The sequence below is a fragment of the Diadema antillarum genome, unplaced genomic scaffold (assembly GCF_040938485.1).
Source record: "Diadema antillarum isolate AM-2024a unplaced genomic scaffold, OU_Dant_1.0 seq00001381_RagTag, whole genome shotgun sequence".
NCBI classification, from domain to species: Eukaryota; Metazoa; Echinodermata; class Echinoidea; order Diadematoida; family Diadematidae; genus Diadema; species Diadema antillarum.
Window position 1 is genome coordinate 284,507 of NW_027272139.1, and position 26,156 is coordinate 310,662.

General features: G+C 39.8%; 1 protein-coding gene across 1 annotated transcript; it reads left to right on the forward strand.

The window, feature by feature from the left end:
• Nucleotides 1-416: 416 nt before the first annotated feature.
• LOC139708879 (RNA-binding protein Nova-2-like) lies at nt 417-26,110 on the forward strand. The gene is made up of 2 exons (XM_071620841.1): nt 417-1,136; nt 25,824-26,110. The coding sequence occupies exons 1-2, from the start codon at nt 932-934 to the stop codon at nt 26,066-26,068; spliced, it is 450 nt and encodes a 149-aa protein (XP_071476942.1). The 5' UTR covers nt 417-931; the 3' UTR covers nt 26,069-26,110.
• The last annotated feature ends 46 nt before the right edge of the window (nt 26,111-26,156 follow it).

Below are 26,156 nucleotides of genomic sequence, written 5' to 3' on the forward strand. Positions count from 1 at the left end.
TCTTCTTTTATTATGACAAAAAAAAATAATCACTCGAACAAACGACAAGTATAGAAATAAACTGCAATATCATTACAATGTTGAATTAATTAAAAACAATTCAGCGTGCCGACAGCATTTTGCTACGAAAGTTTACCCCCCCCCCCCCCCCCCCCCACCCACCCACCCCCGGAAAAAAAAAAAACTACAGCAACAACCAAGAACAACAAACTGAGTTCATCTTTTTATCATGAGAGCATTTTTGCAACTTTCAAAGCAGCATCATCACAACAGCTTTAGCATTCAAATTGTGAAACTCCTGTGTGCACAGTCGAGTGCATACATCTCGCACTGACATACTACTACAGCAGTAAAGCCGTGACGACTACGTCGTGCGTTTACAACACACACGCTATGTGAATACCACAAAAGCTTGGTAGCATGCGCACGCCTTCTTTTGGCGAGAGAGGGAGGGAGAGCTAACTGTGCTTCGGGCTTTGCTTGCGCTCGCTCGTGAAGAACCGAGTCAAAGCCGTCGGCGAAGCTCTGGCTAGCTGGCTGACGCATGCAGTAGGGAGAAACAATTTCAGGTTCAGTGGCTTTTCGGTGCTAAGTCGCGGTGGAGGCCATCAATTCATTCCAAGTTCCTGAATGGTTCGGCGCACTCCAATTTCTGTCTACCGATTGAGCTTATTTGGACTTAGTGTCGCGTTGTATACATCTGAGGACGCACGGTGTTTAGTTTCTGTTTCACAGAGTCGGGCCAAAGTCAAGGCAGCTGTTTATGTGACTGACTTCTCCACTCCTCCAACCATCTGACTACGGTGCCCACGGTACTGTCCGAGCTCGAGTTTCTTCGTTTGGCGCACCACAGAAGCGGATAACTACGGGGGTTCGTGGGGAAGGTGGTTAGTACCCGTGAAATCCCTTCAGCCTGTTGGGCCTAGCAAAAATGGCGACAGCCGAATTCGTGACGGGCCCAGGAACACAACCAGCTTCTCATTCAGTAGTTCCGTCTATCCATTCTATCACGCCAATCCTCGATATTAACGGTCTAAACGGTGACGCTTGTGACTCTAGGAAGAGACCTTTGGAAGGAGAATCCGACACAGGCATGGCGACTAAGCGAACAAATCTCGGGCCGAACTCCATCGGTGGTAAGCACGCATTCCCTTCGCTCTCAGTTCTCACCTGAGATCCCTGACCTACGTTCTTTCTGTACCTTTTTTTTTCAGTGTTGGCCTCTCCACGTATCTGTGCTCATGATCCCACTTCAAAAACTCAGTTGACAGTGCAGTGTTACAATTACGAATTATCTTTTGTTGCTTCATTTAGCTCATAAGTTAGAAAGCCACTAGCGGTCTAAAAGGCCTGAAATTAAGGTTCCCTTTTTGGTATCTGACTGACAAAACAAGCAGTAAATTAATTTAAAAGTCGAACTTTGATGGCAGGTTTTGGGACAGCCACTCAAAGTGAAAACAAAATAAACATATTGTTCATTGCAGTATTGTTTGATATGATGAAGTCAATATCTACAGACTAGTACAGTTAGTTATGATTAGGGTTTGCTTGTATTCATGCACAATTATCATCAGTTGCAGTTGGAGCAATGGAGGCTGTCCCAAAAAGGAAATTCCACCTTGTTGAATGTAGTCGAATCATACCAAATCCATCTGGCCTGGCCATCACTTCCTTTGGCCTTTATAATACATGTATGTGATAAAAACAACAACAACAAAATAACACACAAATCAAGACATTGTCAAATAAAGTTTTTGTGAAATATGACAAATATGGAAAAAGTCATGAATGTAGAGATATTAATGATCTGATTGATAAGTGATATGTTTGTAATGGCCCACTATATGAAGAAATTGTGATGTTCTTGTGACTGTGAGTATTAATGCCTTGCGTATACCACTGACCAGTCAGTTCTGTATTCTGAGGACCATCTACTAAAGTCAGTAAATAGCAGCACATAATATTACAACTGTACATCTCTCTCTCTCCCTTGGAAGTTGAACAGTAAGTAGATCTACTTAGTCTGAAGCATTTAGTTTCCTTTGTAATTTTAGATTGTGAGAGATGCTGTATTTATCATACAACGGAAAATTTGTCAGGAATCTTACGAGTTGTAGCTTCTTCTTTATTGATCTTCTAAAGAGCTATGCAAGCCTATCACAAAGATAAGATGATTTTGTGCGGGTACAGGTAGTGTGAACCATTGTTAGCAGTAGCAACCTGCTCGTCATAATGAATGAGTAAAGTGGGTTCTTTTCTGTGCTTGTAAAGTTGTGTCAAAAGTGGCTCACACTCCGGACATCCATTTTAAAATGTCCACTCTTAGGGACAGAGTGTTTGCCTCATACCCTACCAGTGATAGGGGAGGGTACAATGTATGAAAACACACAATATCAAGGTACTCAGCCGGACTCGGGGAAACAAACTTGAGCCATTTGGATTGGGAGGCAGAGGTACTACCAACTGAGCCAAGTCACCACCCTTAAAACAATATTTTTTATTATTTCTCCAGTACCTGTCCAATTGGCCCCTGCATAGGAGTTTTGGACACTAACCCTGAAGAAGAAGAAGATTTTTGTCTTGTACATTTATCTTGCACAACTGAAGGAATTTGATTTATTAATAAAAGGAGAATGATTTTGTGATCTTAGTAGTCATGGCAACTGAGAATGTACAGGAAAGCATCACAGTCATGTGAAATAGCCCACTATTTTGAGAGCTCACATGATGCTGTATTAATGATAGAGCACTCAAAGTGTTGTAACTTCCTGCATTTTGTACCACTTTTCTCAAACTTTCGCTTATTTTTTGCATTGCTTTGATGTCTTGGATATCAGCCAACAAATGTCATGAGGTTCAAGAGCCCTTTCATTTTCGAGAGAAGTCCAAATTCTTATAATATCACCCAGTAAAGCATTGATTATGTTTCAAATGGAATGTAGAATCATTTGCAGGATTTATGATATCATGAGGGAGTTCTAAAATTGATACTGGAATACAAATTACAATAGTCTCATCCTCAAAGTCTGTGTGTTTGCCTGTACTACACAATATGTACGTGTATGTACAATGTACAAAATTGTATGTGTATCTGTTGTTTTATGTTTAATTTTACAACATGCCCACAATTAATGTCTTCAACACTCCTCGTTTAATGATGTTTGACATAGATCTACATACTTGCACTTTCAGCATGATGACCTGGTGGTTTCTTCGTAGTGCTGACTAGAGTAGACATTGTAGTTTCGAGTGAAATTGCTTGAAATTACCGGTAATATTCATTGATTAACTTATACTGTACGTTAGTGGTATGTTGAAGATATTAGAATACCAAATTGATGCAGATGATATTCCAGCAGGACTGAATGTTTTAGCACGTACAGTGCAATCATTTGTATGTTGAAGCATGTTGAGGTCATTGATTCAGTAAGATTTTTGTGTTTGTGTGTGTGTGTTTACATGTCAGGTGTTGTATATTAGACAACGATGCATAAAATTTGTTGTTTACCCAATGTGAACTCCTGAAGAATTTCGTATACAGTACATCTATCCTGACTGTATAATGTACAGCTGAAGACTGTACTGTATGCCTCACTATACAAAGTTGACTGTGATATCATTTTTATACTACCATTAATTTCTCAGATTATGGTTACAAGATAAAAGTAAAAACTGCTGTATCATGAAATGCAAGTTTCCATAAGTGTTCTTCTTGAAGGCTTTCAACCTACCACAGCTTTATACAGTACAGTGGTGCAGGTACTAATATTTTTTGTTTTCTTATCTGAGTGGCATCATATTATAAAGGAGAACTCTGCAATAGACAGCTGACTTTTCAACCTTGGCCAATAAGGCAGTGAAATACATGTAGTGAAATACTGATAGAATTATATACATGTTCATTGTAAATTTGAAGCAAAGCAGTTCCCAGCAGTGGCCACCTCATTAACTATACATGATGTGACAAGACAGTATACAACCCTCTGTTTAATCTCAGATCGTGCAGTTCTTTGACAACAATGATATTTTACCAAGTGCGTTTATCAGCTAGTGTAGAGACAGCAGTCTTTGATGTGAAAGCAGATATCATACAATGAACAAGCAACTAATTAAAAACATGGATTTACACAATGTGTTGTACGTGTCAGTCTAGTGTTGCATTGCAACAGGAATTCAGATTGTATTTCCTTTGTCTCATGCTAGTCAGAAAGTTATCAGCAAATCTAGCCCTTGTGTGTGTAGATGTAGCGTACACTGCTACAATTATAGTGTTCATACAAGCTGCATGGTGCATTGCACAGGGTACAGAGTGACAGCTTTTGTGTGAGAGTAATACCCTTTAATTATTGATAAATAGTGCCATTTGATATTAATTTGGTTCTAATCCTGGCAGTAGGGAAGCAAAACCAGGATATGTAGCGTATGTATGGTGATGTTAGGGGAGGGTTGACGTGGAAGGGGGTAGAGCCTAGGATTAGGGTAAGGGATTTGGATATTTGGCTGAGATCAAAAAGTTTGGTGAAATGGATTTTTTCATGCATGATTTGTTGAATAATTGGGGATTTACTCAGTTGATGGTAATAAACCTTACCCCCCCCCCCCCCTTGTTTTTGTTTTGCCTCCGTGTGGAGTATGGTAGGGCAGCCAGTATTCTCTTTGCATTTTAATGTCCTATCAATTGTGAACAGGGAATTGTACATTTTAGTAGTACAAACTCCTATCACATGGAATCTGTGTGGAAGGCTGGGGCATTATTTGGTGTTCTGAAAGAGCAGTGTGCATTGGAAACAGATTCAAAGCAGAAAATGCCAATTATGCATTCATGAAGCTAAAATCTCCTTTTTTTATTTTTCCTTTCTTTCATTTTGCTGATTACACATTACATTTCAACTTCCAGTTTGTATGTGGGTCTGATTGTGTCAGCATTAGGCACTGCTTCTTGTTCAGTGATAACAGTAACTGACATGTGTGGAACTTCAGTCCAAATATGCATTAGACAATCAAGGAGCTTTCCGTGAGGCTATGGTGAATCATGCAGTTGTTCTCCCAGGGTATTTTGGTTCTACTATAGTATATCGTTTCATAGCCATCATCAAGCCAAACATTGGCTCGGTTAGAGTCTAGATTCCTTGTACGATTGCCCTTCCGGCACACTGCCTTTGCATGCAGCTAGCTACATTGTACATGTACCTGCTACAGTGGGAAGGGATTTAGGATGAGATTTTCTAGCATGTGTCTGTACACAACTTGTATGTCTGTGTCTTCTGGAGAGTGACTTCGGAAGGAGATCCCACACCTTGTCTAAGTATATTGCTTTTCAACCTGTGATATATCCCCCAAATCTCTAATATTTATCTGTAATAGTCATTTTATCGACTTCCACTTCTCCTTAGGCTGTGAAAGGCAGGCTTGCCCTCGGAGCATTGATCTACCAGCTTTGCAATTGATTGGCTTCCCTCTTAACCTCGCTCTCACTGTAAGAAATTTTTGCCAAATCAGGTTTTGCAGAAATAGAATAGGTTAATTTTGGGGGAGATTAATTACGTGGCCCAAAAGATGATAACCGTCTCGATGCGGTCCATAACCCCTGCGTGACACCAGAAATGCTTCACCCAGCCATTGGCTAGCAGCAGGTTGCCACACTGTTGCTTTTCATGGAAAGTCACCGAGCGGCATTGCCCCACTAGCATCTCTTCAAGGCAAATCAATACGAGGTAGTCGCGGTCAGCGCAACAATATTGATGTTTTCACAAAGCCTGCTTATACCCTTTGACGGTGCACAATTGGAATCCATAATCTCTGTTGTCCGGCCACAAAAGCTGTGATTATGCTCGTGCGTGACATGGCCGGAGTGGAATGTCATTTATTTTCAATTGCGTGAGGGTAACACCTACTCACAAACACACACACGTTTACGCAAATCCTTCCCATTATGGTAAAGTTTCACATTACAACTGTACAATTTGTAGGTGATCTTGAGATTGATACAGCTATGCAGTAGTATTGTTCACCTGACAGTGTATAGCATGCAATCAAGTTTAATGGCTTTGAGGATAATAATAGTACAGTGTGCACATGTTTAATATAAGATACATTCAGTATGAGGACTTGGTGATGTTTTGATGTGTTAACACAAATCTACTTTAAAAAAAGCAGTGAACACGAAGTAGTTAAAAACTTAATCGGGAGTCATATTTATGAAATTCATCAATCTGTAAAGTGTATGTGACATGACATTTTTGCAATACAGTGTTGTATTTGCCATAAATATTGTACCGTACACATTGTACAAGAACACTCGACAGATATATTTGTAGCTAGTGAGTGACCCAGGGAGAAATTCTTTCAGAATAAAATTATGAAATTGAGGATCGAAAGATCATTGAAAATATGAAAGTTACAGCCTGCATAGCCATTTTAAAGATCAGCAAGTCATAGTATTCCTACAATGTTTTACATGGGACTGTGAAAAAGCCTTCATAGTCATGTGACCTTACAGTGTACAGTTGTACATCCTTAGATGCAGTGACTTTGTGTGCTTTGTATGCATGATACATTACTAATGTCTTGTTTTGTGCTCACAAACAACATACAATGTACACGTACTACTGTATAAGCTGGTATTTTCGCGAGGGTTTTCACAAATTTCGGGAATCACAGTTGGACCTCAAATTTAACAACTCGCGAAAATGTCACCATGCGCTAAGGTACATTGTAATAGTGCACTTGAAGGCCTCTCTTGTCAGTTCATGAAATCATCATTTCACAAAAATGTCTGTGACCTCCTCATTCGCGAAAATATTTGTACGCGAAAATAACAGCGTATACAGTAGGCCTAAAGTGTATATACACAATGTAGTAATTGTGCCTCTGTACAAGGTGTATCAAGATTTGTTCAAAGAAGTAATGTCCCTGCACTCATATTGATACAGAGTACAGGCATTTTGCACAACATTTTAGCAGCCACTCCTAACACAAACATACACTTGAGTTTGTAAATTCATTGTGGTGATTTTGATGTTCAAATAGTCGTAACAATTTGTGTGTGTGTTTGTTTGTGTTTGTGTCAGTCATCTGTACACTAGCCAAAATTTCACTTACTATGTGTTTTTGTCCTACGTTTTGTTTAAATGATTAAAAAAAAAAAAATTGGTGCCATCTTCTGAGCAGCTGTCTGCTGTACATTGTAAGTCAGGAAATACTCAGAGAACTTGTAGATTGCGTTATTGCCACAGACTTCCGATGCTTCTGACTTTCTTGTGCATAACATCTACTGAGTACAGTGTAGGTGCCTACATTGTAAAACATAACATTGTATGTAAACACGGGGTACTTTAGTAGCTCCATGGTACAATCACGCCCAGTGCCAGGCCTGCCTGACACCACTCAATGTGATCAACCATCACTGCTGCCTTTTTGTTACGAGTTGCGCAGGTTGCATCTGGGAAATTTGGCAGCGAATTGCATTTCACGCTATTTCTGCTGGTCGTCAGAAGGCTTCTTTAGAACACCATTACATACTTGTACAAGTAAATGATACAGTTGCTTTTACCCTTATTTGTATTATGCGTTGTAGTCTATCATTGGTCAAATGGTTTACTGCCCCTTTGGTGAATGTGTGTTGAGAACATTCAACACTTGTACAAACTATATTGTAGTATGTGGGGATATGGAATTTAGCCCAGCTGACAGGGCAGTATTGTGTTTTGACAAAGGTTGCTCTGCAATTCGACGATACACTATCACAGACAAGATTACGTGCAACTGTACAAGTGTATGTAGTTTGAGGTGTTTTGTAGGTTGTGTTTTAGTTTGATTCCTTGTATTTGTTATTAAACATATTAGAACACAGCTATTTTAGAACAGAGAAAATCATAAGAAAGTAGTGTACATGTTCCTGTCAGACTTGAAGCAGTGGGGACACGTGACTCCCAGATGTAATGTGAACAATAGAACACATGTAACCACAAAACTTGAGGAAAGACTTGTTTGGTGATAATCTGCATACTAAGTACAGTTTTGTATTGACTCTGTAGCACAAGTCACAAATTATAGGAAATGCATGCAAAAAGTCATGAGGGTGCATACAAGTGTACATGTAATACTTGATGATTTAGTAATTTTTTTTTCTCATTCATAATCATAAATGTTTTAAGTGAACCATGAGTTGAACCATCTATTCCCTTCCTTTTCTGTCAATGTGGTATGGCTAATATCAAGGTCTACTTGACAATCGTGAGACCCAAGGGGTTTAACCAGCAGTGTGAATGTGATTTAGTATGTACTGCTCAGTGTTATACAGTACAATATGTGGACTGTGATTTCATGTCATGACCGATACACTGCACAAATTTGAGCTAGACAGACAAGTACCACTGCAACGACGTCTACACTGTGCACAACATAAATGCATGCAGAGAGCAGCGCAGTTGGTCAATATGATCAGTAGGAAATGATTCTTTTTTTTTTCGGGGGGGGGGGGGGGGGGGGAGGGGTTGGGAGACGGAAACCACAGGAAGTGCAGGAGTTTGTAAGCTGAAATTTGTGCATAAAGTTCAGGTTCCTTCCTTTTCCAGAATAAATGTTGTATACAATGTACCAACTGTCTCTGTCTTTTCAAAAAGATACAGTGTACATTGTATACACTCTTTGTGAAAAGTTGGCCATGAATGCTCTCTTTTAAATCACTCATATTTTCTTGGAAGTTCGTACAATGTGTATTAGAGGGGGAATACACCAAGGAGCTATTGAGTAATAGGCCTACAAGTCTGAATGTTGCTTTTGCAGAATTTGCAGAAGGTTGTAGATCAATTTCATAGAGATTTCATTGTTTTTGTATTCCGTCTTCATATTATATGTACATGTACACTACACTGTAGGCTACACACATTGTAGGCCTACATTCATAGTTGTACTGGTTGTACTCGACACAGGGACAACAAGTTGCCTTGCAACAGGACTTCAAAGTATGTTTTAAACTTGTATGTTACCATGGACTTTATAGACATATTATGGTCTGTGCTTATATATACGGAAAAGAAAAAGAAATATGGCTGCTGCTGTTGAAGTACCCTGTATACTACTCGTACTCGGTAGAGGACAGTATGAGGGAGGCAAATCTACACCAGATCTACATGGCAAGGCTCACATCATGTTTGTTTGTCTTTGATCAGCACGGAGCTTCATGCAAATGAATTATTATGCTGGTACATGTAGGTCTGTGTGGGCAGCGAGACTGACGGGGTGTAATAATCGCGGCAAATTGCCTCGTCTTCCACACAGAGCTCAGGCAGAGCGCTGGGCCATGATTAGGGGTGGATGCTGGGAAAACGAGGAACTGTTGGGAGACAAACTGGCTGTTTGCTCTCCAGATAAGGCACATCAGTGTTAGGTAATAACTGTGAGGCACTAAAGCTCTGAGTAATGACCACATGTTTGTCCAAGATAATAAAAGAAAGGGGGAAATCAAACTAGGCATACTTGCAATGTGTGTAGTGCTTTATCTGGTGTAGGAAAAACAACCTTTGAGCCCCCTGTCCAACTCTAGTACGCTGTTTACTGAGCACCTCATGTTCAGTTAATCATTAAACGTTAGCCTCCTATTAACTGGGAGTAATGAGATAAATTTTGGATTGTGTCCCTGCTGCTTTTGATATGTGGGATAAGGTTAGCATTGTTTGCTTAGTTCTGCCATTAAAATCCTCAGAGAGGGGCGTGTTTGTGGTTACAAAGTTCTCTGAGGAACTGCCATGAAGTGCTAAGTATAATGTGTGTGTGTGTATGTTTGTGTGTACGTGTGTGTTTGTGTGTGTGTGTGTGTGAGTCGTACGTGTATGCTCGTGTCCATTAATATATTGTGTAATGTACATTGTATGTAGTACAGTATTGTACAACCAAGTTTATAAATTTTATTGCTGATATATATAGTCATGACTATACGGTGAAACAGTGGTGTACTCGATAGTTCCATATTTACAGCTGTAGGCCTACACACATTGGACATACCCAACACATCACATACCCTATCATATCCACATAGAATAAGCTGTATTGGTAATTAAAGTTTTTTGGACAGTTGATTAATGACCTCAAGTTGTGTAAGCTTGATATTAAGTTTTATGTACAGTACTATAAACTGTTCCAGGAGGAGGGGGGGGGGGGGGGTGGGGAGTTTGCAAAGAGAATTACAGTTGTAGATTCATTTGTTTCTGTAATACGTGTAGGCTATATTTATTTACAAATTACATTGTACCATGAAATGAACTGAGTTTGGATCAGACAAATGTGGTCTCATCGTTTTGTTGCAGTGAGGGTAATGGGTATATGTGTACAGTACGTTGTACATCTGTAGTGTGTTGAGTGGGTCACTGCACATATGGTGTCATACCCACAAAATTGCACAACAACTAGCAAAGATGAAATCAAATAAATCTTGCTGACTGTAACTCATTAAGGACCATACAAGTTCCTGCCCGCACCATACCAATTTCATGTTGCAGATACGTTTCCCCGTGGTTAGTTTCCATAAAGATTTTGCCCTAGCCACTTTCAATGTAGTGTTTTTCTTGCAGTAACTATTTTTTTTTTTGTCATGAATTTCTGACTTGATACACCCTAATTTATGTAGCATTTGTGAATTTTGAGAGATTTTTTTCCTATTTGAGAAATGGAGGAGATGGTATCCCTTTAAGAGAAACTCAGGACTGTCTCAACTGACTAAGTAATTTCAGGTTTCTCAGATTCTCGGTTGTGTGACCCGAGACGGGAAAACGCAGTGACATGGCACTTGTCTCACACATACAGTATGACAAAGCGTTGTAATCATTGGGAGAAATTACTGTTTTTCCCCTCGAAGTTCTGCAATAAATTGCTGCGCTCGTTTGCGGGCGGAAGTTGCTCTCTTCCTCGCAGCTAAACTGTTCATTGCTGTCGCTAGTATTTATTTTTGCGATTCAGCCTCGTCTGTGAGGCTCTGATTCAATTTTCTGTGCCTTTGATTGGTGCTGCGGGTAACCATGGCACAAGTTCTCCTTATACTTCACAGTGGGAGGAAATAATTAGATTCCTTTTTTTTTTCCCCATGTAACCACCCCACCTCAGCATTCCTCCATTTTTCTCAAGTTTCTGTCTTTGCCTCGAACTGTGTGTGTCAGTTTTCATTCTAATTCGGCACTCTTGTGCAGACAGTATTTTCAAATGTCTTCAGTTAATTGCTATATTACTGAAGAATTCTTTATAAGACATTTTAAACCGGAGAGATTTTGCCTGCTGATCAGCTTACCAATAATATTTCTGCTTTTTTGATGTAGTATCCGTTGCATATTCCAACTTGACTAATTTCTACCCCTCCCCCTACAATGTATTCATCCCATGTACATATTTAGACCTCTCTGCATATTTTTAGGGCCCAGTGCTTTCTTAAAGGGGATGGCTAGTAACTGATCAGTGGGAATCAGTGGGAATGCTGGAGGATGATTGTTCCAATCCTTGTGGGATTCATTTAAGAGTACATTATATATCTATTGTTGTGTGAAAATTATTTGCTTCAGAATGGTCTCATATTCAGGTAATGTGCAGTTTAATGTTTCCAGGTTAGCATGCCTGGTCAGTGACGGGGCATTAATCTGCACATTACTTGAATATGAGACCGTTCTGAAGCAAATAATTTTCACACAACAGTAGATATAATGTACTCTTAAATGAATCCCACAAGGATCGGAACAATCATCCCTCAGCATTCCCACTGATTCCCACTGATCGGTTACTAGCCATCCCCTTTAAAGGTCCAGTTTACCTTTGGGAACACTCTACAGTGATTTAAAAAATTTTCAAAATATCACATTTGATACATACGTGTAGGTCTGTTGTATCACAAAAAAACCTACCATATAAAATTTTCACAATAAAGCCTAAAATTTAGGGAGATATCAGTGTTTTTTTTTTTCAATAAACTAACTGTAGACGGTTTAGTCTGGAAACATTTTTATTATAACTGTTGCTTTGTGTATTTAACAACACTTTACATCAATTATACGGATTCAAATTTTTACAGTGGTTGTTTCTATCCCTAACTCACATTTAACTTTAAGAACTATTTTAAAGCACTAATGCTGGGTTTTTGTTTCATCTGCAAATGGTAAATTGTGCCTTTAACCTGTTGAGGACGAACTGACCTTGCTACAACACACATTACCCATAGACACTTGGCCGAGAATACTCAGGATTTGTCCTCAACGGGTCAAAAAAAAATGTGGAGTTAGAAATTCATAGTCATAAATGTACACGCATACCAAGCACTGACAACTTGTGAAATTAAGAACTCCTTGCCCTTCTTTGAACTTCAGAAGCAATCGATTTGATCTTTTTTGGCTGCATTATGCATTGCGACCAAAAGGTATATTACTGTAATTGAAATGGCCACCAGCACCGATATTTTCGCTTAGCACGTCCTCATTCTTCTGCCCATTGTCGGGGTCTAATGAAGCGCAGTCGCTCAGCTCAGTCAATGGCGAAGCGGGTGAATAACCTGCGGAAAAAAACAACGTGAATGCCACAGAGAACCTGATTCTAAACATAATTTTCTGCTGCCTGCACTGTTACAGGCAGTACTGGGTACCACGGTAACCCTGTGAATACCTTATAAAAGGCAGTTGTCTTCTTGCTGCTAACTGCTTGTGCCTATGAATTACAATAGCAGCTGCTTCAGAATTGCAGTTTTTGTACACATGTGTCGGTTGAGTACATAGCAGTGGTATTTTTTCAACTTTACTAGTTTGTTTGTTTTCCTGTCTGCAGGCAAAGTATTGCCAAGCTACAGGTGTGAAGTATGTCAACTGACACTGTTACGAGATTCTCGATGGTGATTTGGAACAGGGATTTGTTGTTATTTTTTTAACGTATGCTAAACATGCCAAAGTTTGGGTATTTTTTGGCATTGTTCTGTTGTCATTGCGTCATGGCTGATGGAACACCTGAAAGTTATCATTAATGCAAATTGAACTGTAAATCTGCTCAATTCTGCCACTTTAAGATTCAGCAGTTTTGACTTTTAAAAAAAATCAACTGCAAAAGTTCAAGGGGAAAAGATATCTATTGAGAAAGTACATTTTTGTGAGTACAAAGTATATGATAAAACAGGATAGCAGACTTACCAGAGTACCAGCCCAAAATCTTATAAAGGTTTATGCCTTGGTCCTTTGTTTTCATGCATTTTAAATGTGCAAGTTTCCATCTTCTTTTCTTGCCTTTACTTAGATTAGATTATATTTCTTCTATATCTTTCAATGTTTTTTTTGTAGGTTTTTCTTTTTAATTTATTTTAAATATCGGGGTGATTATAAATGTCTGTCAGGATCACGGTACATGGTTAGACAAATTACAGGACCTCTCTGGTTTTTGTAGAATCTGCACACTATTGCCTAAAATTTTTTAGTGTTTATTTTTTATTTTTTAAACACAGACCTGCTAAATATGAAGAGATATCCATTGATATCTGTTGTTACATGTACATTCAGAATGATACAAAGAGCAGCTTGGCATTTGTTATAAAGGTTTCAGTAGTGCATCCAGTCTAGTGTGGTGTTCCTGGTGATATTCGCTGCTTTCATGTGCCTCTTTGAAAAATGAAAAAAAAAAAACCATAATGCCTCTGGCACCCTTTGAAACAGAGGCATAAAAAGATAATATATCTCTCTTCCCTTTTTAGCCAAGACTCACATTGTCATGAATACTCATTTTTTCTCTCTAACATTGTTACTGAATTGTGAATAGAAGCAGAATTCCTTTGTAAGTCTTTGTTTTGTTTATGTTGTTTTTATATTCTGTATATTCATGTTTTCCCCCTTTTAGTTCCTTTCTGTCATCTCTTTCCCTCAGAGAATCAATCACTAGTGCTATCATGACTATTTTATCATTTAAAATTCTTCCCGAGCGTGACCCGAGCCATATGTCTTTTCCCCCTTTCCTACAACATCGCAATACACAGTCCACTCTGCAGGAGAAGCAGAAATGTTATAATTTGGCCGTTGTGTTCTTTGCTGTTTGTGTTCTTGCTTTCATGTTGTGTTGTTGTTTTTTTTGTCAACTCCTTGGACTTGAAGTCATGACTGATCCACCATATGCACAGCCTAAAGTCTGGTATCAAGAAGTTCAATGTTCATACGAGAAGAAGGAAGAAGTTTGAACTGGAGGGGGGGGGGGGGGGAATCTCCCTGCAAGAGTTATTATTTTGTTATCATGTACATGTAATTGGCACTGCTGAAATTCATTCTATATCTTCATATATTAGGGAAAGCTTATAGAGAAAACTGAATATATGCAATACAGGCTGTATGTGTGTTCATGATATCTGCACAAAACAAGGACAAAGACTCGTCTTTTTTTAATATTGTTTTTTATTTTTATAATTGGGGGAACTACAATGTAATGTAGATAACTTTTGTCCTATTGCAAATTGCATGGAAAGATTGCCAATATTCTTTTTTTTTTTTGCCACTACCTTTTGTTCATGAATGCAATTATCCCTTGTAAAGCTGTAATCAGTTGGTGCATACACTACAATATGTCACTGAGTCTGTGGCAGACATGTGTGTATGGCATTCATCAGCAAGGGCTCCAGAGCATAGCGATCCAGTCCTCCCTCCGAGTAAGGAACGCACAGTGGATCAGCAGTGAGCTGAGTCCGAAGAGTCTCTAAAGAGCTAACGATGAAGACATACATATTCCTGCTTGTTCAATTACTGAAATGTGACATCAAGTGTTTGTCTGCGTTTGCAGTTTGGGCTGCAAGTACCGCCACGGCGCCTGAACATGTGTCCCCTCCATACAGTGGAGTGGGAGCCTGGCAAGCTCATCGCATCAGACGCTCGCATTTACGCGGTGTCTTTTCTCTGCAAATCATGGCCGTGCATATTTAATTATGAAACGGGGTTGGCATCTTGACGAGGATGGGATTTGGAACAGCGCGAGTTGCAAGATGCTGACTGGGGGATCACAGCTACAGCATACACGGTAGCCTTATCCCAAAGAGAGTACCCCCTCTGGAGTCAAACTTGTGCATTGCTTATCAAATGCACATACAAATGTGTGCATTGGTATATGAAACTAGCATAATTTTCACAATTTAGTTAGAGTTCAGAACAAAGGCATCAGCCAGGGTTCCGAAAACAAGATGTGAAAGTATAAGTGCGATGAGATTGGCAATGTAATCATAATCTGGAAGCGAGGCTAGTGACTTTGAGCAGAGTTGAGTCACAAACTGCATCCTGCGCAAGCAGGGCAGCATCTGGGGGAATGTGACGAGCCTCATGTGTGATTTCTGCAATCGCAAAATTGCGTTCGAATTGCCTCTCTTTGCCTCCTCATTGCCTCTCTGTCATTACCAGCGCTCGACAATACTGCACTGTCACGACTGCACATGTGGAAAGATGGGAAATTGTTCAGCGGGGACGTAATCACATCATTTGTGGTTGGGTGAGGATGGAAACAATTATGAGCTCAATCAAGCAAATTGGCAAGTGATGTGATCTCCTAATATGAAAACTGAATATGGCTTGCAAGATCATGTCTGCATTGAATTGTAATTTCAAACTTAAGAAGTTACCAGTCCTAGAGCTTTTACCTTTACCATAAATCAACTTTCATTATGTATAAATGTTGTTAGATCAATCAAAAGCAAGCTAATTTTATAAAGGTAGTTCTCCATGGAGGTGATTCTTAAAATATGAAGGCTTCATCCGTTATAACTCATAAGTGTTAACACCTATAGTATAACCAGAAATACTGGTGAATCATATACTTACACAAGTCTGCAAGAATGTTAGCAAGTTCTTAATTTTTGACCAACTTACAGTAGTCATTGCTAGCTTTTTGCATAGCTTTTTGATGTCACTTATGTACTCTACAATAGGCTTGAAGGTCAGCATCGTACAGTCTCATAAATGTGTCTGCACCTGATCTCAATTGAGATAAGTCATGGCAAATAATAGTGAGCTAAAGATGGGAAGCTAGAATATTTTCCTTTTCTGTTTTTGTTATTGTTCCAAAAGCAATCTTTTCCTTGCCCTCTGTAAAGATCAAGGCGCATCAGTAATCATTATCTCACCCTCAGTCTCTCTCTCTTTTTCTTTCCATCTCTCCCTTCTTTCTCTCATTAATCCATATAATCCTTGCCCCACGATCCTCCAGTGACTGGCCCCCAGTGCTTCCTGCCTTCGTAGATTTTCCACACTCTTCTTCGCCATTTGCGAGTTGTGTGTCTCTCGGGCGAGCCGGAAGCCTGGTGTCCGCCGTGCGACCACGCTGGGAGCGTGGCAAGCCTCCCCCGGGCCACGCTTGCACCCATACTGGGGGGCAGATTCTGCCAAATTGAATAAGTGCTCTCCCACGCCCGTGCCAGTCACCTCCCTGGGAGAGGCGCTTGAGGTGTAGTCGTGGAGAAGGTGTAACGAGTGAGTGGGAGGGAATGGGGTTGAAACAAGTTACAATTGCTGTCTTCCTTTATCAATTCTGTTTCTTTTTGTAATTCATTTTATCATTATTGGCTCTTTACAAAGGTCACTGTCTGGCAAGTGGTGACAATTGCCTGCGTGGAGGGGAAAATAACACAGAAGTGTCAGTTGTTTTATGGCTACTGCATATATCTGAAACCCTGATTGCCTCTGGTGTCCTGGATTCTTCGATGATTTTTTTTTTCCCGGTGCGAAGAAGCACTCATTCTTTGAGAAGGTTAATGAAAAGTTGCCCCCGTGTGTGCAATTAATATCCCCTCTACCCTCTTCGCCCTTCTGTACGAGCAGCCAGTCAGGCGTAGGAGCATTAGCCAGCGGTCCTTGGCCAGGGACTGTGAGCATCTCATAAAATGAAAGTCACTTGGGGAAGGCAGAGTTGTGGAGAAACGAGGGCACTGCCATAAGATGCTGGCAGAGAATCAGTGACTACAGGAGGAAGGTTGGTCATGATCTTATAATACCCAAGTGTGGCAGCTCTTGTTTTTTTTTTATATATCCTGTTCTGCTTGCCATGCTTGATTGCCCTTGGCCTTGCGTTATTACCCAGACCTCCACAGTGGCGGCGCTTTCAGCCATATTAATGAAAAAAAAAAGTTTCGCAAATTAATCATACGAGGGAAGCGTTGCCCATGAAGATCGCAATAATTGATGTTCATTTTCTTGAAATATTGATTATGATTTAAAGGCAGTCCCCCAGATTTCCTCAATCTGTGGCTGTGATTTTAATTAGGAATGAAAGCGGAGTTATTTATGCAGACGATTGATGAACAATGGTGTTGACTCTGGGAGATGCCAGATGAGCTCCGTGCATGACTCATGAATAAGGAATACTCTGTGTCCGTCCCAGCCAGCGATGAGCTTGTATCACGGGGAGCTCCTGTATGGACGATGGATTGGACTTGTATATACAGTGTAAAGAGTCAGATAACAAAGATGTGTTAGTAATGTGGCAGGATTGCTATCTTGAAGGAGGCATCATTCATTAGAAAGTTTAAATAAGAAACAAAATAGTTGCTATCCTGTTGTTCATAATGCATCACTCATCCAAATTTGCTGAAGGATCATTCATGTTTAATGAAGCCATGCAACGCTTCAAAAGGGTTTTTTCCTGTTTTTATGAATAGAACATACATTGAATTAAAAAATGCACATGTACAAAAATAATACCCCCAATATACCCATTTTCACATGAGATTTGTAATGTGCTCACATTTCATGATTTGATTAGCAGCAAAGAAGGCACTGACTGTAAAAGCCTCTTACATGTGATGCAGGGCTCCCTTGCAAAGCAGGCCATTGAGGCTCTGAACGGGACAACCCTGCTTTTAAAGAAAACATGAATAAATAAATAAATAAATTACAAATTGATGATCGAATATGTAAGATGATGCAGAGCGACTGAATATCCGGCAAAAGATTTCTTTCAAACTAGCGAATGAGCTTTTGGTAGAAATTCTTTCGTGCGCTTTTCTGCAGTGGAAGTCCATGCTATAGCACATGCGTGAAACAGCCTGCCAGACATTGGTAGTATACTGACCCTCACTTTTCAACCGGGAGTTTTTACCTGTGATGCCTTTCACACTACAGTATCATCCAGGAGTGTCCGGGGATACTCTGGAGTTTACCCAGAGTAAAGTTAGCACTGCTTCTGTTCTCGTCAGGTGGGTGTTCATCAGCTCGAGCTTGAAGAATAGCCCGCTATTTCTGATCCAAAGAATTAGCCCGATCAGAAAATAGCCCATTGATTTTGCAATGAAGACCGAAATATCGCGCTATTCCGATTGGAAAATAAACCAATGAAATTTTTGGACTTATTTGCAGCATAGCCAGCTAATTTGCAAAGTAGCGCGCTAATCTTAACGCGTCTTCATCAGCTCGAGCTTAAACATTGGCACTGCATGCGTTGTGCACCACGTAGGAACGTAGGCAGTTAGGTCAGAGCAGGGAGATGCACCTCCCTGGTCGGAATGTGTTCGCACCGGTACTGTTCGTTAAAGTGCGCATGCGCCAGCATAGAGCTTATAAACGTGAAGACGCGATTGCACATTTCAGCTGACTTCGGGCTTATTTCTCTGATCCCCCATAAGCACGCTATTCTTCAAGCTCGAGCTGATGAAGACCCACCTATTGGTTTTCTGGAAAGTGGGCTAGCCCTACCTGTAGTATGGGACTGTCTAGTACTACATGCCATGCTAAGAGAGACCGTATGAACAGATACATATTATAGGAAAGCTACAAAAACAGGTTGCACTGCGACCAATCTGAGGCAGGACGATCATGAATACTCAGTGCCACAAACATGATCACATGACATCAAACCATATTTTGCATTAATGCAAAACCACTCTGGTGTCATGAATATTCACGAAGCCTTGATAGTCCAGGGATAATGAAAGCATGTGAAATGATTATCGATTTTTTTTTTCAAGGCCCTCGTTGCATCGATAGTCCTAAGAATGCAAATGAGAAAAGGGGCGAAGGATAGTCTGAGGTTAAGGATAATATGGGACAAAGGAACCAAGTAAGTGAGAAAAGTGCTTTAAAAATGCTTTGCAGAATTTAGTCTCATGTGTGATGTTTGCATCTCTGGGTCAAGTGTACTATAAAAGTGGAAATTTTCGCGGTGTTGAAATTTTCGCGCATTTCGTGCAACCAGAAACTAGCGCGAAAATAAAAGCACGTGAATATTTTTGCTTGCCATAATGTTCCTGTGCGTGATGTCTTGATTCCGCGGAATTAAAAACATGCGAAACTCTTCTCACCCGGCCAAGCGCGAAAAATTATTCGCGCGAAAATATCCACTTTTACAGTAGGCCCTATGTCCATTGCTCTCCCTCTTCCTTACCCCTTCTCCTCAACTGCAGGCTGATTCTGGCTCCATCTGGCATTCTCAGATGAGAGTGATTGCCACCAAGACTTTCTTCTCAGCTGCCATCTACAACATGGCCTTTTTCCAGTCTGCAGGTCATTTTTTTTTTATTGCTTGTCCCTTTCTCTGTGCTGTCAAATCAGAATATAATGACACATTATAATGTATATCAAGCAATTGAATGCAAATGCCTGTCAGTCTTTGTCTCATGGGGGTTCTAAAGAGCAGCTTTTGTGTGTGCATTTGAAAATAATATTCCCGTCCGCACATTAGCCATTGTTGCCCGCATAAATCCATCATATTCCAGGGCGCAAGTAATGTCTGGAACTCATCAAATTTCAGAAATACCATCATGCTTGCTGCAAAATGGACCCCTTATTGCACAAACCTGATCATTGAATGAACCTCAGTGGAGGTAAACCTACACAAGCCTTGAGGTTGCTATGGTTACCCTCTAGGTGATGATCCTGCCCTTAGTACTGGTACATGAAATTTGAATACATTATATATGAATAGTAGAATAGGTGTACTCATTAACCCGTTGAGGACGAGTCCCGAGTATACTCGGGCAAGTGTCTATGGGAAATGTGTGTTGTAGAAAAATCAGCTGGTCCTCAACAGGTTAAGAATACATTCTTTCTATGGATAGGTATCTCTGTATAGGCTTTCATCTCTTGTGGGTATGAATGTAATTGTGTTTTATTACAAATGTAAGTGTGAGATACAAATCTCAAGATTTATGCCTGTTTGGACATAGAAATCACTCTGAATAAGATTTAATAAGAAAAAAAAAGATAAATATCAATTGCTGGGCAGTGTTTTCCTTTTTCTATATTTTTTTTTTTGTGTGTGTGATTTTGACCAACATTCTTAATAGTTCACTTCAATATGTGCATATAGATTTGATGCACAGGAAAATGTTATTTTTCAGTCTTTTTCAGGCAGGCCCTTTGGCATAATGATTAATGGGATGGTTTATAGCAATTAATTACAGTCATCTTGTAATCATGTAATGTATAGCTGCATGGTGATTGGTTCCTTTACCTTTAGCTAAAAGCAAGTTAGTACTGAACTCTTGCCCACACTATTATAGTTTATCTGTATGATTTTGTGTGTTTTGGGAGGGATGACATAACTTCAAGCTTTAAAAAAATCATTGTGCTACAAATCAGACTGTAAAATAATTACATGTATATCATCTTTAGTATTCTGCAGTCTCTATGCAGGTATAACTTAGGGATTTATTTAACGCACTGTTCAGTAGTGCTATTAGTATCTTTTGTAGAATTGATTTTTGCACCTGCTAGAAAATATCTCTATTTATTTAAATAATACATTTTTTGTGTTGGGCTTTCTACAGAAGAGGATCTGATTTTTTTTTTTTTTTAATTTGAATGGACTTACTATTGTGTTGTTTTGTTGACTTTTCATAGTTTAGAATGTAACAATAGTGGCGTGTTGTGTAGTAGCTAGTGTTATGTGTTTTCCAAACTCTTGGGTGTGAAAAAAAAGAAAGAAAGTTGGAGCTTATCTGGTACTAGCAGTGATATTATCAATACACTATGTTCAAGACATTCTAGTTCAAGTAGAATTCTCCCTGTCAAAGCAAATCAATGCTGAAGTCAACAGTGAATTGAGCAGTACACCCACCCCTCTGTCTCCCCCTCTCTCTCTAACCACCCCCCCCCCCCCCCCCACCACCACCAATGCCTGTCACTACTAAGCTGATGCTTTTAAACCCAGATACAGGAAAATGGTGACTAAATATTACCCTTATTAATTCTAAAGTTGGTCTATCCAGGGTATAATTGGGTCAAAGGTAATTCAGTCTTGGGGCTCCTCACCAAGGATATTTCAGAGCTCCGGTGAGACATGGCCATTGACACTGCTAAGTCCCTGTTTTAGCAACACTCCTTGAATACCAGCTCCCCAATCCTCTTACATGGGGGACTGTTCCGCTTGGTGCCCATTGTGGTACTGGCAGCGCAGGCACTGCATGGCAGGACCAGAGGGGGAGGAGGTGTATTGATTTGTTGGCTCGGTCCCATTGTTCTCCCATTCCAGTGGTTTACTGGACTCTGAATGGCTCAGGTCTTTGACTTCACAAAAGGATTATCAATACCAGTTAGGGTTCTGTCCACAGTGGTGAATGGGCGCGAATGGCTATAGCTGCGGTTTTTCTTGGCAGGGTCTGTTCCAAACTGGTGTGGAGGGCTCGCGGCACAATAGGTGCACTAAGGTGTGGGTGACCGCTTATGCTTGAAGAGTGCGAGGATGAATGGTGTAAATAGTGGCATTATGCAATAACTGCCCAGTTCCGGCTTTGTCCTATTGAAGAATCAGTGTTTCACAACACAAGATGATCCAGGCGGCTAAATGCCAGCAAGTTATAGCAGAAGATTCAAATAACACATAGGATTTTCTCTGTGGTTCTTTCTGTTGGAGGAGTGTACATTCTGTAGAATAGGTTCAACAAGCACTCACATTGTGTTTCATCAACTTTTACAACAAGGGTATATAAATTGCTTCCCAGAGTTACATGTATGGTATGTCTTCTTACAAGGCATGATTGGCCTGCATCATAAGAAGTCCAGTGTTTCAGTAAACCAGCCATCAGTTTATAGATAATATTGTACATGTAGGCCTACTGTATTTGTGTGTTGGTATTATTCCTGTGTTTGTGCCACTCCACTTTATACTAATCAGGGAAAAATATTATTTATCATGCAGGGAGCTCGCTAATGTGCTCTGAGCATGAGTACTCTGCGACACATGACACATTAAGTCTTCCCCTTGATTTCATAAACACACATGCACAGATTTCAGGCACAACGCTATAAGGAGTGATGAGCGGTGTAGTGAGTTGGGGTTTTTTTGGTGTTAAGTAGCGCTCAAATACCAGCGTCTGAGGACGGAGATGCCGAATTTGTCAGCACATGGCATGGATCATGTTGCAAATTTACAGCGAGCGAAGACATCTGAAGACCTACAGTACAGAGGGAGTGAAATTCAGGGGGCGTGATGCAAGGATAAATAATCAAGGGCTCCAGTTACCCATTTCCCTACCAGCTTTCTTCAAGAGTGCCCCCCCCCCCAAAAAAAAAAAAGAAAAAAAAGAAAAAAGATGCTGCTGCTCTGCCCATGGAATGGTCCCATTCTTGCCAAGTATAAACAGCACACTGAAACAATCAGCTACATTCCTATTTTCAAAGGTCACTTTAAAGAGGTACAGTTTAAAAAGAAAAAGAAGAAGAGAAGGGGGGGGGGGGGAATCTGTAGCTTGAGCCTTACCGCCCCATTAGATTGATGTTAAACAAAATCTAAAAAGAAATTCATCTGGAAGTGGAATAAAACTCCTCTTCTTTGCTATCCCCTCTTCAGCTCAGCAACTCTCCCCCTTTTTTTTTCTCTGATATTCGCAGTGACCTCAGCAGTCCTGCGCACAAAGGATAACTAAATATGAGTGAAATTCTTCAAGAATACCAGGGCCAGAGAGCGTGTGCTCACAACAAAGGGCACATGCCAGAGTCGTTCCAGAGTTACTTACAACATACGTGGTGGTGGAGGGTTGGTGTTCTCCATTTTCATAGGCAATCTCGCCCCGCTATCTGTGCCTAAAAGCACGGGGGAGCGGAGAAGGGCATTGCTCAGATTCTTCTTGATACCTAATCTGTAAGCTTGCAACTGCTGCAGAGGTGTGTGGTGGGCAAGTCGACACACTCGGTAAAAAAAGACGATGATGCATTATGTTGTGCCAGTGGATAAACTTATCTCGTATACAGTACCTCATATCTGGTTTTATCAATGACAAAAAAAAAAGAAAGAAGACATATAATGATATTCATAAAATATCACTCCTACTCACTACTATTATTACCTTGTTTTTAATAACATTTTTTGTACTATTATTGTTGTTGTTACTGTCATTATTATTCATAGAACAAGTACATTGTATTATTGTTATATCATTTTGATGATATCATATTGGTTTTAAATGTTGTTAATAACTTTTCTCATCATTGTTAATCTCAGTATCTTTTTCAAAATTTGTCAACTTATTTAAAGTCCAGCCAATATTTTGTAATGAGGGCCTAAAGTAGAAATCATGTTGGCAGACTGGTATATAAACTGAATAAACTTCATAAGGATAAGACCTAAGAGACAAGAAATATTAAGAGAAGAAAACACCTTGTATAAAAATTCTGATCATGTTATTTATTTATTTATTATTATTATTATTTTTTTTTTTGGTTGTGACCTCGCCCGGTAGCTTCACACCAGTCAAATGCAGTTCATATCTATGAACATTTTGCACCAAAATATTTGTTAGTTTTGTAGGGACAATGAATATTCAGACATGTGCAGTAACCTACATAGTAATAGTGAGAGAAGATAAGAAATCATGGAAAAGGTTGAAGGCTGCGATGTGCTCTGTTGCTTTGCCAATTGTTGCTGTTGTTATCCACTACAGTATGCAGTATTCCTTTAAAGGCAAAACATAGTTCTCAGCACGGCTCAAAATTTATCTTCTACTGTTAGGAATTTGCTTGCCATTCATCCAAAGGGTCTACCAAGAAACTAGGATCATGCCTGACACATGTTGTCAGGATAATGAATTATTTTTGAATATTTTGAGATAAGAAATGTAAAATGATTTAGATTTGCATACCTGACTTTTATTATTGAAGAGTCCTCCCCCTTGAGCAGTGGGTAAGTAAATGGTAGTGTACGTGATGATCAGTTGTGCCCTTGCAATCGTATTTCCCAACGAGCTGCAAGCGATTTACTCTCCTGCGGAAGATCGATGGCCCAATTTGCTGATTATCGTCAATCAATTATGAAACATCACACAGCAACCATGATTGAATATATTTTCAGACTTCAATACTGTCAGTGTACTATTTTTAACCAATATTTCACATTTTTGTCTTAACCCAACTGAAATCTTATTAAATCACAGCACTAGTTCACTCGTTTCTTATGCATACAATGCATGCGTCCATTTCAGAGTAAAAATTGACAGTTTCTGCAGGCATATGGGAACTACATGTGTTACTTTAATTAGGCTTAAAATAGTAGAAACACATACTATCTTTTTGCTGCATTTTGAGAGTACCTGCTTTCTAAACTTTGTATCAGCCAAGCAGTTGTATCTACATAGATGAATAGTTCTGACAGTAAATCAACAGTTACTTGCATGTACTGGATATATTTAATACCAGCCAGACTACCACACTGGCATTTCTTGTGCACAGAGCAATATACAGTACATTGTAAGCATAGACACCTCTGACATTCCATAATGCTCAGAAAAGGCTTCCATGTAAATGGATGTCCAAGTGCTAGATAAATGTAACTGCATTTTAGTATGATGCAAATGGACCAAGTGTATAAAAATAACGCCATTAGGGGTTGAAGTCAGCGAGTGTATCATGTGACACCTACTCTGCATTAGACAACAGGGCATCCATCTTTTCAGTGCAACCCAGAGCAGTACAGTCACATGCTAGTAACACTGGCCACTACAGTTGCATTCGCGCACACCAAAAATTAGTGCTTTTAAAAGACTTGATTTTGCGATGCAAGGCAAAAACCATAATTCTTTTGTATATATTTAACAATATGTAACATTGATTATACTGATTAACATTTTTACATTAGTTGTTTCTATCCCTAACTCACCTTTTAGAAGTATTTTGAAGCACTAAAGCTAGGTTTTTGTTTCATCTGCAAATGATAAATAATACCTTGAGTTGAACCAAACTGTGCATGCCTGAAATCTGCCAAAATCTCCCTTGTGTTTCTTGATGTCGTGATGTGTGTTTTGAATGATACAGGGTAGAAAATACTGAGATTATTTGCTCTACTGCTCAGGCACCTGCAGTTCAAATGATCTCCTTATTTTTCAAATAATTCTAAAATAGTTGCAAGCTTTTCTGCAATTTGGAGCATTATGCTGGCCATGCTTTTTACACTAGTGAGATTTTTATGTCCACACTGACAAAAATCTGAAGGTATGGATCACGACACAAATCTCATGAGTGTGAATGGCAATACTGTTCTCTCCCCTGTGTCTTGTCCCTCCCCCATTCCCATGTTGGTGATGTTGATGATGCTAGCAACTGACAAGTTGTCTCCCAGGCAAGTGCAAAAATATCATAATATGATAACATGTTTACTTTATGAGTGTCAAGCCCTCTAACTCTTCCAGTGTATGATGGAGCTGTCATGTTTCCTCTTCCTTCTCTCTCACTCCCTCTCTGTCCATTCTTTTTTTCTGTCATTCATTTGTATTTAATGGATGTAGGGGGGGGGGGCAGCAAAGAGACTCCTCATTACAATTGTTCCAGTTTTGTATTCCATCATTTTGTCTTTCTACTTTGATATTCAATAACGTGCTCTCTATTACCTCTTCTCTTGTCTTCCAATCGATTCTTGTCTGACAGAGGAAAAATACATCCTGAAGATGCTAGTACCCAGCACTGCAGCAGGTTCCATTATCGGCAAAGGTGGTCAGACCATTGCCCAGTTGCAGCGAGACACAGGCACGAACGTGAAACTCTCAAAGGCCAACGACTTCTACCCAGGTTTGTCTCTTTCTTTCTTTTTTCATATTTTTCCCTCTTTGTACCTTCTTAAAGGGAAACAAAATGAAACTCCAGTGCTCATTTTCCAACAACTTAGCTTCTAGAGCTGAGTAGACCTACTAAAAGAGAAGGAAAAGCATCAGCCAAGACACACATTGTAAGGATGGTGGTTGGACTGCGGTGTAATCTAGC